General features: G+C 43.5%; 1 protein-coding gene across 1 annotated transcript in view; it reads left to right on the top strand.

The window, feature by feature from the left end:
- Nucleotides 1–5,969: 5,969 nt before the first annotated feature.
- LOC104540794 (hepatoma-derived growth factor-related protein 3) overlaps nucleotides 5,970–15,863 on the top strand; it is a gene marked incomplete at its 5' end in the record, with an annotated part of 14,945 nt that continues 5,051 nt past the window's right edge. Inside the window, 4 exons of the mRNA XM_010184679.1 lie at nucleotides 5,970–6,046; nucleotides 9,184–9,322; nucleotides 10,619–10,777; nucleotides 12,304–12,450. Coding sequence (XP_010182981.1) covers nucleotides 5,970–6,046; nucleotides 9,184–9,322; nucleotides 10,619–10,777; nucleotides 12,304–12,450 — 522 coding nt within the window. The remainder of the gene's footprint in view (nucleotides 6,047–9,183; nucleotides 9,323–10,618; nucleotides 10,778–12,303; nucleotides 12,451–15,863) is intronic.

Genomic DNA, 15,863 nt, shown 5'->3' with positions numbered 1-15,863 from the left:
GAAAGTGTATTTCAACTTTCTGTCTTAAAAATATGCTGCTAATTAGGGATGTAAAGGGGCTGAACTCAGCTGCAAGACTGCTGAGCTTTGCTAGTGAGACATTGCCTGCCAGCATTGTTTGGACTCCAACTAACCCTTCATTGTCTTCTATCTCGTTGAGGTCCTGAGCATGCACAGAAAGAAAGGAGGATTGATGTCTTTATATTGTCATTTCTGGCTGTCTGCAGGATACCCTTCAGCCATTTTCAGCAGTGCTCAAAAGTATGCTCTGCTGTTTTTAATCTTGCTTTGCTTTTTGTTTTTGCTGGTGGCACTCTTCCATGCCCAGAGACTTTTTTAATTTTTACTTTTGTAGCTGTGCAATTCTACCTTATTAAGTTGGATTCTGCTTCTAGTCTCACCCCTTCACAGGGTTATCTCTTTTAATGGGTGAAAAAGTGCATATGCCAGCATTCCACACTAGGCGTTCTGGTATGTGATGTACATCAGGGAAGGAGTTGTGCTCTGCTTCAAATATCATATAGTCCTGAAAAATGAGAGGAAAATTCTGCAGTCTCTAATCAGCTTTAGTTGTATTGCTGTTCAGTTTAAGTACTACAGAATTTGAGCCACAGTTTTTAGCTTGAAGGAGGTTATATACATTTTTATATATATATATATTTTACATTTTAGGATCCTCTGAGAAAAAAAAAATTACATTTTACAGAACAGTATTTTAAATAATGGTTTAGAAAATATACTGCCATACTGCTGCCTCCCAGTAGCATTAGCTATTTAAAAGCATATTAAATCCATCTGAATAAAAATGTTGTAGAAAAGGAAAATATCCGAGTTTAATAATGGATTTTGAAGAGCATTGCTTTTATCCATCTAGAATTTTGCTAATAGGCTAACTGCAAAAGATCAAGCTGCTTGCATGTGTTGGGCAATAATAAGCAACTTGAACCACTTTCCAGCAAAAATACTACAGGCCTTTGCTCGACTGCTGTGCAGCGACTCCAGGGATTTCAGTGGGAGATACTGATCTCTGCAATGCTTCTGTGTGCTTTTGCCAATCAAAGGCATTTACAGTATGTCAAAACAATCGGTGATTACTGCTCTGCAGTTTTAATTCCCTCTTTTTGCGAAATTTCTTGTGGTTTCAGTGCCCACACAAGCATCTCTGCATGCTGAAGTAAAGCTTCCTTGTCTGTATGTGCGGACCTGATAGGTATTTTTGCAAAATAGCGCTTTTTCTGCAGTGTAAAATCCTGTTGGAACATAATGGTCTGGTCCGAAAGCCACGCTGACAGCCAGGAATTCCTGCTTCTGAGCAGCAGCTTATCCACAGCACAGAGATTTTGTGATAGCCATACAACATGACACTTGCTGTCCTTCCAAGCGGAAGAAGATGCATCTGGGATGCCCTTCTGCCTTGATGGGCAGAACTGCCCCTTTCTTGACTGCTGCAGTAACGAAACCCTCCACAGAAAGCTGCTTTACATAGACAAGCGGAGAGACAAAGCTTGCCGTTTTCTCTGCGTCTCGGAGAGACATGTTTCACATTTTGCAGGGAATGTAGAGCTCTGCGGAGCAGAACACCCAGGAGGGGGTGCAGCTTCCTCTGGTTCTGCACCAGCCCTCCCAGGGAGCTCCTCCACGGGTCTGGAATATGGCACCTCTTCCTACAGGCAGGCACGGGGATGATTTGTGCTTCTGGGAGCTGCTGTTGTTCTTGGAGGGCAGCTCTGCACCTTCGTCCTTCTCGCAGGGCTGCAGCTTTGCAGCTCCAGTCCAACGCACCCAGCCAGTGCCTCTCTCCCCAGGGTCCCTAACCTCATGGCAACTGGGAAGATGATGCTGCAGTATGAGTACTGCCAAACCCAGCCAGTTGGAAATACTACCTGGGAAGTCAGCAATTAGACAGCACCACTGAGAGCAAAATATCCAGGCTGCATATACATATCCAGCCTGCAAATACAATGTAAGGAGGCAGATTTCTTGCCGGCACATTGGTAGTCCCTAGCAACACTGTTTGATAAAGCCCTGCTCTGGCTTGAGAGGTCCAGGCTGAATTTTCTGTTGTGTTCCTGACCTTAGAAGCCTGGCATTTGTTTACTGAAAAAAAGCACAGTTATGTCTTTAAAGCTCTGCTGCTTGGTTGGCAAACAAATGCTGGGAAGTGCAGCTCTGCTGAGGTTGTGTAAAAAGAAAGCAATTGTTATTCATTAAGCAGATGACAGCAACGAGAGCAAAGGGGATAAAACTCGAAATCTGAAACCACCTGCTTTAATTTTAGCCATAATTGAAGCGGCTGCCCATGATGTTGCTGATGCACGTATCAGATTTGCACGCCATGCTCTGCTCTCACTGATTTCTGTGGCAGCGAGCTCCAGCCCACTGTCTGCTCTGGTCCGGGAGGGGATGAATCTCCTGTTTGATTGCAGGTTATAACAGACACTTTAGAATCTGTTTGTTTCCCTCCAGGAGCAAAATGCAATCGCAGTCTCTCTCTGATAGACAGATGCTTTAGTCATTAGTGAGGTCTCTGTGACTACAACACTGTGTCCTAGTATGGGTGCACTTCTCTCTTTTGTTCCCGGTTTGAAGCAGTGATGCTTTTCTCGCTCATGTGCTCACGCGCTTGCTCTCTTTCTCGCCCTCCCTCTCTCCCCGTCTTTGATCTCACTGAAATGGGGGAAAATATCAGATCCAAATCTTCAGTATATTTAACCAAAACATCTTGCAGGATGAGAACGAATTGTGACTGAGTGCAGCGGCAGGGCTCTGCAGTATGGCTGCTTGTACTGCTTGCTTTCTGTTGCTACAGAACAGCAGCAAGCGTCAAGGAGTGCTGCAGCTAAATAAGCACTTAGGGGCTCAGCGTTCACAGAGGGCTGCGGCGGTTTTGCTGGAAACGGGTGGACTGTGCAAAGCTCTCCTCTTGTGGTCTTTAATGCAGGATTCATGTGAAACAGGTAAAAAGGGAAAAAATCTTTCCTAATGGCAGAGAGGGTCTCATCCTTCGCTGCATTCCCTGGAGTTTTTGCTGCAGAGTTAAATGGCTGTAAGAAAGCAGTGTCACTTCACATTCAACCTCATTACAATACCAGCGACATAAGGCTGAGAGCTGGGGAGCTCACAGCAAAATCAGTGAAGGCAGGAAAAGTCTTGACCTCAGCTCCACAGTGAAATGTTGGAGCAGGAGCATTAATGGTCTATCCTTGAGCTGTTTAGTGCAGATTTATACTGCATGTGTTTGTATGTGTATGCCAACTTTCAAAAGCTATGAAAAGCTTTTTTATGGTTTCCTGTGATGATACATAGTCGGGGGGGGGATGAATAAAGAAATATGCCATGAAATGGAGAGCAGGTGAGCTGCGTGACAGATGTGTGTGCTGTCCTTTGATTTGGTGCTGCTCCTTAGCTAACAGTATAAAGTGCTGGGGCTAGGACATGAGGCTTAACTCCACTTGGGCTGTTGCTTAGGAGAAGATCCTCACTGCTCTGGAGCATGGCACGTTGTGTGATGTAAGATCCCCATTCCCTTCTGATCAGCGTTCCCTGCTAAGTGTGTCTTCATTCCTCCACTTTACTGATCATTTACAGCTGTTCGCCTTATTTCATGAGAAATTCTTAAAGGCCTGAGACAGTCACTGGACTGCACTGTTCTGTAATGCAGCCCAGAGCTGGTGCCGTGTTTCAAGCAGCCAAATGAGATTCACACTCAAGTCCCAGCAGACGTTGTTCATCTCAGTCGTGGGAGTCCACATTTTTCTGGGGTCTGGTATCTCTCTGGACATCTTCCTTGTTGTAATAAAGAGGGAGATAGCTGTGGCATCCAGACAGTTGAGGTGTATTACCCCCATACCTGCTAAACTGCCAGCACAGCCTTTTTTGGTCTGACATGTAGATACTTTCATCTCTAAGGAGGAATAAAATGTGTTGCAGAGTGGGACATACTATGTCCCTGACTTGCTATCAGTTTGTAAAGTGAGTTGTGGTGTTTTTCCTCTGCAGTCTTTTTATCACTTTTATAGTCGGATACCTGTATTTAAATCATAATTTAGTGAGCAAATAACCACATTATGGGCACTTACTTAAAAACAAATAGTTAATGTCTGAAAATAATGAGTTCTAAAGAAATACCATTGGTAGTCTTTCCTCTGTGTATTCCTGATGATGAAGAGGACACCAAAGAGCCTGTCATGTCGTTTCAGTTCCCTCTTACACACAGCTGAGCTAAATGTGAATGTACACTTCCATCTTCCACCAGTATCTATCTTTCTTCTATGTGCATTTAAATAATAGATTGTCTTTTATTTATCAATTCTTTAGCTTTATTAAGTAAAAGAAGTTGGGTAATCGCTGTGCCCAGAAGGCGTGTGACACTTCTGCCTGTGCTGGGTAGTGAGTGCACAGGAACACACGACCCAGCGTGCCAGAGCCTCGCCATCCACAGCCCTGAGTCGTGCTGCAGAAAAGAGACAGGGAGTGGGTTGGAAGTGCTCTTATATTCCTTGATTTTTGTGTAGCTCCACTTAGGCCTAAATGATAGGCATCCATTTATTTTGCAGAAAGGAGTCCTGTGATGTTACAGCTCCACATGTGGCTCTGGTTTCTCTGTCCCCAATGGGTCTCCTTGCAGGAAGACTAAAAAGACTTGAATTCTTATAAAAGTTCGTACTCCTTTGAGAGCTACGTAGCCAGCAGATGCTTTACAGTGAAAGAGAACATCCTTTGAAAACAATCTGGTGTTTATTAATCAACAAGAATTCAATGTTTGGGGTCCTTCGGCAGGAAAAGAGAAGGAAAGCACATGTGGGCCTGGGCTTCTGAGTGAAAACATGCAGGTTCCATCCCCGTGCTCTGCTGAAGAGCAGATTTTGTATGGCATGGGCATGTCAGCACTTTGCTCTCTGTTCCAGTGACATTTGACAGAATACAACATGCTTATGTTGAGATTGAGTCGCCTAAGACCCAGGCAGCGAGCCATTCACCTGCTCTGGTGTTGCCCTGTAGATTCATTAGGCTCCCTCTTAGCTAGAGAATTCTCTGGACACTTAATTTCAGACACCCACATATGCTCAGAAGTGCCATTTCTGGGAAGGCAGACACTTACATCTTATTTAAAGCTGTGCTGTGTTTCTGGTTTATGTGGGTAGGCACCTGGACTCTGTTATTTCTGTTGCAGAGGACTGAAAAATTAGATATGGACAAGACTAAGCCATGTGCGTAACCTCCTGCCTCACGACCAGCGCTCTCACGCAGACATCGGAAGATGGGCTTTAGGCACTGCTCAGCCTGAGGAGTTTGTCCCAATCCTGGCTTTATCTCAGGAGAGCACCCTCACCATCCCTCCCTTAGCTGCTCTGCAGCTGTATCTTGAGAAATATGAGGCCAAGGCTGAAGTGTGAAAGAAGAGATGGAGTACAGAGGGAAGCAGTGACCAGTTAGGGTGCTGCAGGGGAAGGAGAGTCCCAGGCCTTCCTCCCTGGCGTGTGTTGTGTGTTACACACTGCGTACCACCATCACCACCAGGAAGCACCGATGGGAGATTGTCCAGTTTTCTGGCTGCAGAGTCTCAGAGATGCCATCTGTTCCCTGTGTGTTGCAGGAGTTATTTAGGTGGCTGTGTGAGACAGACAGGATTGCCCTCTGGGCTTCAGTGCCTTTGATGAGGCAGCATCTGAAGTTAACACTTAAATTAAACAAACCTGATTTTATTGCCTTTGTGTATTATAATGCCCATTAAATCATTGAAACTTTGTCTCCTGCTTTGTCTCCCTGTAGTGTTTCTGTCATATGCTGACTTTGCATGACCTGAGTGCCTGAAAAATCAGCAGCGTCTTCCCTTCCCCACCCCAGCACACAGCGGGACCTCCCAGGGGTGCAGGATACCTGCACAAGCACTTCCATGGCTCGGTAGGGATTCTTGGACAAGGGACAGCACATTTGGGAATAATCCTTTCTCCATTTCTGTCTCACAGATTGATGAACTCCCTGAAGGAGCTGTGAAGCCTCCAGCAAATAAATACCCCATCTTCTTTTTTGGGACTCATGAAACGTAAGTGAATGGACATGATCTTTTACTTTGAAAATGTATTCTTCCACTGCAGCAAACATCATCTCCAGTGATTTTATTGGAACAAATCCTGACCGAAGCCACTGGGAGCCTAGAGATAGGTCTTGTAAGCCCAACTCATTTGTACTAAGACATGGAAGCGAAACCTGAAAGTAGGTGGAAACACTGCTGCATAGATGGTCAGCATAAATAATAACCAGTGCCTCTGTTTCCCGTAAAGGGAAGTGTTGGTATAAATGTATTAAAGGGTCATCTGAACTCAGATGCAGGGGGAAAAATGTTTCACTTGGATGTACACGATAGCAGAGCCCAGGCTGCTGTATTTGGACATGGTCGGGTTCGTGTCCTGTGTGAGAACTCGCTTGGTAGTCTGTGAAATGAAAGGAAGCAGACCCTGGAGCCTCATGCAGTCCTCACATAGCTTTAAAATATATATATATTCCTGGGAGATCTGTGCTAGGGACATTGTAGGATGGACCTCTCAGAAGTGATGGAAGAACTGAGCTGTCTGTGCAGGTTTGCTTTAAATGTTTAAATTCTAAAGCTTTTCCTTCCCCACTTGCAGGGAACATGTTTTCTAGTATACTTAAAAATGGAAAACTGAAAAAATCATTTCTGATGACATTTTAAATTACATTTTAGAGGTTTGAAGGTTTATTAAAAATGTATTGTTTATTTTTGAATTTTAACATTATTCCAGAACATAATAAATCCCATAGCTGATATGTCACATTTTGGTTTAAAAATCTTTAAGGGCAGTTTCTGCTTAGTAAAGATCAAACTAGCCTCTCTTTAGTTAAAATATTTCTTCCTATTGCTGTAATGAAACAACCTGATGTTTTGATATATTGTGACCTTACTCCTACTGTCACAAAATAATCTAAAAAGAATAGAGTTCAAGTAAATTTATGGTGCTTCAAAATCAGAAGCCAAAGTGTATTTTTTCAATGGAAATATTTTTCTTGAGGAACACTCCGCTTTTATTCTGAAGTTAATGAATCCCAAACTGCTAATCTCTCGTGTTTGGGATTTTGTTAGCCCATGATCTGACTGTAACATCCAGTTTGTAGCTATACTACCTTAATAATTTAAAAAGCATAACTTAAAAATGAGCTGTAGATTGCAGCTCCTTAGTTTTATAGCAGAGCAGTGTAAACTGTTATACTCTCCCAGTGGCAATGAACATATTTCAAACAAAGCTGTAGACAGTTTTTCAGAGTTTACGATACATAAAAGGCTATAGAAACATTTTCATACATTACTGTTGAGCTAAATTAAGGTGGCTCATGGTAAGCTTCATATGGTTTTCCTTTGTTATTTGTGTTAGAACTGTTTGTATGTATTTTTGGCAACAAGGAGACATCTCCTAGTATTAGCAAAAGCACAGATAAAAATTTATTCAGAACCCTTGCTCTATTGTAGCCTTTAATATTAACGAGACATCTGTTAGTTTGGAGATCCCTGTTTGGCTTTCAGGTAGAAATGCATTCTTGGCTTTGTGGGAATATAATTGAGATATTTTTCAATGAGACAACTGTGTGGATGCCATTCTGGCTCCTGTGTAGTTAAAAGGAAGCTCTTTCTCCAGAGACTTTTTTTCCTCTGATGCCTTTTGCCACCAGTTGGCTCTGTACTGGCAAACTTCTTGGCCAGTGGGATGATTTAAGTGAACGAAACTTTGCACATTGGTGAATGGTGGGTTGAATCGACATAAATCAGGCATTAATCTGAAGTAATGTTTACAGCAAGGAAGAAATATGATCCTGTGTTTAAGGTGTTAGACTGAGACTGAGGAGAGTTGGGTTTTCCTCTGTACTCTGCTGTCAGTTCGAGTTTGACCTTGGGCAAATCTCTGAGCCTCGGAAGCCCATCTGCGAAAAAGGGAACTTCCCTAAACCTCGTGGTGATATTATGGGAATAACTGTATTGGAAATGGTGGAGCTCTAAGACACTGTGGTAATGGAGACCACAGAGTTAATGTTAATTGCAAAGATCATCAGGAAAGTAGGACAGTGATTGTAGTGAAGGACACTGTGCCTTGCTCAGCTCCGGTCATTGGTGACATAGAATCTTCCATGTGGGAATGAAGGGGTTTCTTTTGCTTTCACTGTTTTTAATTTAACTTATGATTAACCATCCCAGTACCATGATATTGATAATGTGTTTAGCACACTAAACACATTAGATATAGATACCAAATGAAAAGGATATTATGCTTTCTTCAATTTTATATAAGAAATTAGAGTTTTACGATAAAATATGTAGAAAAAGCAGGATAAATCACTACTCTTCTTTTCTTATTATTATTCTTGTTGCCTGCATTGTGCTGCCTGTGCCTGAAATTAGTTGGCCCAGTGCATAGCTGACTTATGCAGCAGCAGAGCACAAAATCCCTCCTTTGCTGTGCTGTCTAAAAAACAATTTGGCCTCAAGCACCCTGTGTGTCTCATTGTTTCCTTGTATTACTCATTGCCTATATTCACCCATTGTTTCTTGTCTTATATGAAGTTATAAGATTTTTGGGAAAGAGAACATTGTTATTGTGTTTGCACAGAATCTGACATGTGGAGGGCTCATTCCAAGAAAGAAGCTCCCAGGCTCACTGGCAGGGTAGATAACCATAAATGCCCCTGCTTTTTTCTGTCTGGTAGTACAAGGGATAAGTATTGTCTTAGGGCTTCTAGGCACTCCTTACATGCTGTAACTTTTCATGTGGTATTTTTAGGCCTTTCTGGATTTGTGACACATAGGATTGAAAGGTTGGTCCCTTGCTATCGCGGGCAATTGCGTCATATAAGCCCTTTCCTAAACTGCTCAAGTGCCAGTTCCCAGCAGCAGTTAATGTAATAAATGAGACTCGTTTTAGTTGTTTCTAGAGAGACCCAGCATGGTTTTGCAACATCAAACATCAGAATGGTGAGCCAGTCCATTAAATCAGACTCACAGCAGTAACTCAAAGCCAGTATGTTAAATAAATAAATAAACAAACAAACACATAAGAAAAAGAAATTATGGAATGAGCAGAGGAATAGGGAAAACATTTGCACTGTTAATAATGGGGGTTTTTGAAGAGGAGGAATTTAAGCCCTTTTATGAATGTTACCTTTGTTGAAATGCAGTGCATTCCTGGGGCCCAAAGACCTTTTCCCATATAAAGAATATAAAGATAAGTTTGGGAAGTCGAACAAGCGAAAAGGATTTAATGAAGGCCTGTGGGAAATAGAAAACAACCCTGGAGTAAAGTTTACTGGATATCAGGTAAATGACTTTCACTTCTGTTCCTCCTTATCTTTCTCGTTTTCTTCTTTGACTTCTTGTCAGTGTAAACATTGTGTGAGTGATGATGGAAGGTTCTGGTTTTGGTGGAGTTAGAAAGTTTAGCAGCTTTAGTAATTGTGTGCTGTAAAGACAAATGTGGTCTCGCACTCCGTGACAAACTGAACTTTAACCATACTGCAGAGCCCTTTGCTTTCTGTGCTACTCTGGGGTGGTGAAGTGGAAAATTCTGCAGTAGATTTAGTTGAATTAAAAATGGAAGGTTTTATTTACTGCAGTATAAACATGAATAATTTCTGACTTCTTCTTTCTGTTGTTTATTTTTATATCAGGTTCAGTGTATTCTACACAGACCTTAAGGTCACCGCACTTTTGATTTTTACATTGGTAATTTATAACACTAGGACACCACTGCCAAAGCTGTGAGGGGTGAGAAGGTGGAGGTTTAAGCTGCTGTTAGGAGATCGTAGCCGCTGTACAACAGCTCTCCCTGTTGGATGTCCGGAGCAAAAAGTCAGAGAAGCTGGAGGGGGAGAAGAGTAGTTGGTGGGCTGCAGAAAACCAGAGAACTTTTCCCATTAAAAAAGCCTGGTCCTTTGAAGGCAGAAATCACCTCCAAAAGAAAGCGAACACCTATTACATTATTAGCACAAAACCTTACAAACCAGAGAGATGGACCACCTGCAGACAAGCTGCTGCCCCTCTCAGTTCCTGTTTCATATTTTCAGCCCTACAGATGTTTTGCATACACTTGGGGATTTTAAAAAAATCTAGTGAATAGTCTGTGGGAGATGGGCTGTCAAAGAGCTCTCAGCCTTCTGGTCAGGGTTTGCTTTTTCTTAACACAGAGAACTCGCCCTTTGGGGGACTTGTAGCAGCCACCTTTTCTCCTGAATATGTCTGTCCTATTGTAGCCAAAGTCTAAAAGTGTCCATAGTTTGCCCAAAGTAGAACACGCCAGGTCTCTCCTGAGCATCCCTTGGTTCTCTGGCAAGCACATTTTTGTTAGCTCTTCTGTTCCTGTGTAAACCCTTCAGAACATGCTATCCCAGAATCTGCATCTGATAACTGTTTTCAAGTGGAGACTGAGAAAATTGCCTTTGCAGTCCTTTTTTCTTGATAACTGCAAGAATAAACTGAGCTCTTCCTGACTATAATGACTAAAGTGTAAGCTGTCTGTTGCCAGTATTTCTGTCTTCAGTACAGAACAAAAATTAAGAAATAGATTTTAGTGATATTTTTGTTGTTTATGTTATTATTGTTATTCTTATTTTAAAGGCAATTCAGCAACAGAGCTCATCAGAAACTGAGGGAGAAGGAGGAAATACAGCAGATGCCAGCAGTGAGGAGGAAGGTGATCGAGTAGAAGAGGATGGAAAAGGAAAAAGAAAGAATGAAAAAGCAGGCTCAAAACGGAAAAAATCCTACACTTCAAAGGTTATCTTCTGAGTTTTTCCACTGTTACCCATGTGCATTTGTAATTAGAATACTCATGGCAATCTGTCCTTCCTTTAGCATTCTGAGTCCAGTACCATAATGATGGTGTTCAAACAGGCAAAGGGAAGTGCTCTTGCTTTTGTAGGCAGCCTTGGTGAAACAGCAGTTGAAATTCTCTGCCCTGTTCTAGTGCCCACACTTTGAGAAGGAGGTGGAAGTATGGGAAGGAGTTCAGAAAGGCTGGAAAGAAAATCCATGCAAAGATGGATTGGTAGGTTTGATCGTCTTAGGCGTTTCCCCATGAAGAGTAAAACAAAGCCTTAGGAGTGTACCTCCTGGGAGATGAGAGTTTGATCAGGTTTGGTTCCTGTCTGGGAGAATTCAAGCTTTCCTCTCCTGTCTCTGCTGTGAGTCTGCTGTGAGCATCCCAAATGCTGTGCCATAAGCTATGGCAGGGTCAGATGTGCTCAGCTGCTCCTGATGTAGCTGAGTGTAAAATACTTCAGTACAGGATACAGAATGGGAGAGAGGAAGAAGTAAATCACTAAGCAGGGAGTAGGGCACTCAGTTTGTAGACAAAAGACCTTCATTGCTGTACCTACCTGACCTGTTAATATCTAAGTAGCAACGTAGATGAGGAAGCTAGGAGCGGTGTGTCTCAGACTGCCTCAGAATGGCTGGTGACAACTTGGGGTTCAGATACGCTTCTCACTTGTCACCTGGGTGAACAGGAGCAGCATTAAAGTCACTTCCTCTGGTTCTGTGTGTGCCTCCAGGTCTGTACTTTGTTTAAAAAATTGTGGGAATTGTGGCAGAGTCATGTTGATTCACATTCATGGTATTCTTCTCTGAAACTGAAACCTAATGAAATGAAAAGAAGCAAGCAAACAATCTCATCCAGGTTCAGTTTGGGGGTGAGCAGAAGTTTTTGTGGTTCATCCACTGAACATAATGTATTAAGTAATTTCACCCCCTTTGTGTGTTTTGCATTAGAAATTCGGGTCTGGTCTACCATCTTCTTTCCAGAAGACTCTGGGCAAACAGAGGATTAGGAAAATGGTGGCTTAATGCCACAATTTATCCTTTTGTACTGTAGAATTGCATAACATAAAGGGAGCAGAAAAGATATATTGGTTCCACATGGCTTTAATGTTAATATATTGAAGCTGACAGCACTAAAAAAAAGTATGGAAAGCAGCTCTGCTAATGTTATTCTCATTTTACATCTCTGTGTTTAATCAAAACTTTTGTCAAGCTGACACCATCTGTTTCATTAACTAACAAAACCTACAGGTGACCCAACACTAATACCCATCTCCTATTACTGTGTCTCTTACAGTCAGTTGTGCTGCCAACCTGTGTTGAGCACAGAATTTCTCCTTTTGCTTCATTGATGGCAGTAATTCCAACTGCTTCACCTTAAAGACACTTTTCACCCCAGACAGTATTCCACATACGTTACAAAGGTGTCTTTCTTTGACTGAAGCTTGGTTTTTACTTGTTAACTTTGTTGTTGGTCATTTTAGAAATCCTCCAAGCAGTCACGGAAATCTCCTGGAGATGAAGATGATAAGGACTGCAAAGAGGAAGAAAATAAGAGCAGCTCTGATGCTGGGGACGCAGGCAATGACACAAGAAACACTTCTTCAGATTTGCAGAAAACCAGTGAAGGGGTAATCTGTTAATATCATTCTCTTCCCATTCACTTTACTACTGGGGGGCTGTGGAGGTCAGGGTGAAAGGCATTGCATTGCAGTGAACTGTGCATATCACGTGCAGCCTTTTTACATTGCATTACCATGCTCAGAATGTCTAGAACAGAAACATAGAAATGGACCTTGCACTGGTACAAATTCTGCTGTGGAGAAACAACTGAATGAGGAAAGATGACTATAAGCATTATTTTTGTTCCAACACTTGCGTGGATGTCAGCTGAGGGTTACTACTGAAAACCATGAGCTGGAATGATGCAAAACTGATGTGAGAGCAGAATCAGACTGTTTGCACAATGCATTTTGGCTCACTAAACAGTGGGAGTCTGCTTATCCTTTCACACTTGTTTGAAATCTGTGCAGTCCCACTGACTTCTTTGAAGTTCATGAGAGTTCATGTGCACAATTACAGACTGTGGGTTTCAGAGCAGATCTTGCTTGGGATAGGATCTTCCAAGGAGGGGATGTACAGACTGCTCCAGAGCAGGTTCATGTGATCTCCTTGTGTCTGTCTGTGTCAGCTCTGTGTTCGTATTAGTATTATCTCCTTGTGACCACAACAGCAGAAATGGAGGCTGCTGAGCAGAGCAGTTGGTGTGGGAATTGGTTAATCGTCAGCCACCTTGAACAGCCACTGCTATTTCTGTGCCTTCAGAGCAGCACAAGCCTCTCTGCTCCAGCACTTACAGCTCCGGCTCAGAACCAGTTCTGGTGTGCTTCCCATGCCAAGGCTCTGCCACGTGGGCAGCAGCCGGGCTGGGCTGTCACAGGAGCTGCTGAGTGACACGAATGCCCAGGTGTGAGAGGAGGCCAGCCAGCACAGGCTCTCATCTGACATTGCTGAGGTGCCTTAGCACCCAGCTGCATGCTCAGCCTCAACCCTTTCTCACAAGACACAACCTCTGGGGACCTGCTGTTGTCTCCTGCTTACAGATGCCTCCCAGAGCTTCCTTTTACTTTTTCTCTTTGCAGCGCAGTGTATATTTTTGTGGCTCTTTGACTTATAAAGACTTTGATATGTGGCTCATGGGGTCAGGAAGATAATGTGCCCTAAGCCTCTCCCATTCACTCTGAACAACTCGCTGCCTTGAGCCAGGGACTGATGCAAGGAGACACTATGCCCGGCTGTGCCTTCCCAGCACCTTGCTCATAGGATCTGAGAGTCTGGGACTGATGAGTGTGGCAAGTGCTTAGTGAATGTGTTGCCCATGTTCTGGTTAGTGAACCCTGTGACGCTTCCATGTCTTCAAATAGGTATTTTGAGTGAGAAACACTGGCTATAAAGTGCATTTGAGGTGTCGAGAGGTTCGGGAGGGCCTGCTTTGTTTCCCATGCAGCAGTGACAGTGGCTGTGCCTGCGAACTTATGGCATATTCTCTGTTTGAGGACCAAATGCTCACTGAGTTAGGTCAGTCGCAGACTGATGGCTTAAAAGTCACATAGGATATTGTCTTTGTGACTGGTGACATTCATGTTGCTCTTCCTTCTCTATACGACATGCTAGTGACCACTGGGAGGTAGAGCCCAGCGTGTTAGAACACCACGGTGCTCTTCAGCATTTTCAGGATTGCAGATATTTAAGTCTGTGTCCTTCCTGCCAGCACCAACTCTGAAGAAATACTTACAGGCAACGTTGTCATGCCCATGTGAGGAGTTGGCTCTGCTCTGACTTCTGCAACCCCAGCACTCGAGCTTGATCTTACACATGAATGACCAGTCTTTAACTAGAACTTGGTTGTTTTAGCATGAGAAAGGTGGAGGTTTAGTAGCATGTACTAAAGGGAGGTGGAGAGATGGTTTTAAAGGCAGCTTGAGAAAAAATCCCCAATAAATTTGGAGACATTCACATCCTGATGCAAATATTTCACCTTGGGCATTTCTGCCGCAGAATCGGCATTTCACGTGTAAACCTGCTTCAGCGTTTCCTTTGAGATTTTGTAGTAGTGCAATTCTCTTTTAGGACCAGGAGGGGACACTCCATCTCCTGACATCCTCAAAGCCAGACCAGTTGTCTTTTTAGGAGGTTTGCCTTCATCAGGCACAAGGCACTCACGGAAAGAGTCATCAGATGATTTCTTTTTTAGCTGGCGCTAAAATTGACCTCCTGGGGTACAGGGCCGGCTGTCCTGCAACCACGTTCTGCTGGACATCCAGACTAGGAGTCTGCAGGATGGTGTTGAGCATCTCCAGCCCACACAATTGGACATCTTTTCTATAGAAAGGAAGGTTGAAAGAGGCCTGTAGAGTTGGGATATGGTTCTCTTGTTCACACACATTAATTCAGAACGTCTGTCTGCTAAAAGACACCATCACCGATGAGATTATGGTCTCTTTAGAATCATTTAGCTTGTGGGAAGAGCATTGAACGAACAACATGCAGTCTGAAGATGGGCTTCCTCCTCTCCAGCGTGCAGCACAGGAGCTGCACACCCACCAGTTCACCAGAGCATGCCAAAATCAACACTGGGTGCACTCCTGCTCCCTCCCCCAAAGGTGGGGTGCTGGGGGCTGCCTGAGACTCACACCAAAGAGTTTGTTTCAAAACAACTCGTAGAAAGGTACCATGAAGACAAAGAGATGGGAAAAAACCAGAGTTCAGGGCCCTGATCTCGACGATAGGCACGCTTCATTCCCCTGGATTTGCTGCTGTGACCGACTGCTTGAAAGACGCCTGGTGGTGGAGGCTGGGAAGGGCTGTGGGAGGCCGGCGGGCAGCAGGCTCAGCTGCTCTGCTTGTTGTGTTCCCCATGGGCTGCAACCTGGAGAGCCTTTGGCTCCTGTGCTCTGCACCTCCCAGGCCTCTGACAGTGCAACAGAGTTGCCTAAAGGACACAAGCAGCTTGTCTCTAGTAACACTAATAATGATGAGGCAGTGACTGTGTTTTATGATGCCTGGACTGCAGGCTGAAGAGACACCTCTCCTCTTCAGACCAGAGGGAACCTGGTCTTTTAATCACACTCTTACCCTCAGCTTTATGGGGATCTTCTTGAAGGGTTAACGGCTGAAGTCAAATGATTGCAGGAGCATCTTCCCCTGTATTTTTTAATGAAATTTCTAACCTCCAGGTGGTAGAGGAAAGCTCGAAAATGTGAAGTGATGGCTTCCTAAAGACTCAAAACCCAGAGCAAATAAAAGTACTTCCAAAGCTATGATATTTTTTCAGCCAATTTCATACTGTTCAAGGGCTCAACTCGTGATTTTTTTTTTAATCCCTGGGGTTGACAAAGCTGCTTTCTTTTCTTATCTCCATCCCTTAGTTTCTTAACTATTCCTGAGGACTACAGGGGCTCTCAACAGAAAAGACATTCACTTCCTCAGACTCAGCCACAGTTTGTAATGGTGTCCTGCCACTGCCTGTTTCTCAAGCTCTTTC

This window comes from Mesitornis unicolor, unplaced genomic scaffold, assembly GCF_000695765.1.
Source record: "Mesitornis unicolor isolate BGI_N332 unplaced genomic scaffold, ASM69576v1 scaffold17525, whole genome shotgun sequence".
NCBI lineage: Eukaryota > Metazoa > Chordata > Aves > Mesitornithiformes > Mesitornithidae > Mesitornis > Mesitornis unicolor.
Note: the sequence above shows the minus strand (reverse complement) of the source record. Positions and strands in the feature narration are given on the sequence as shown.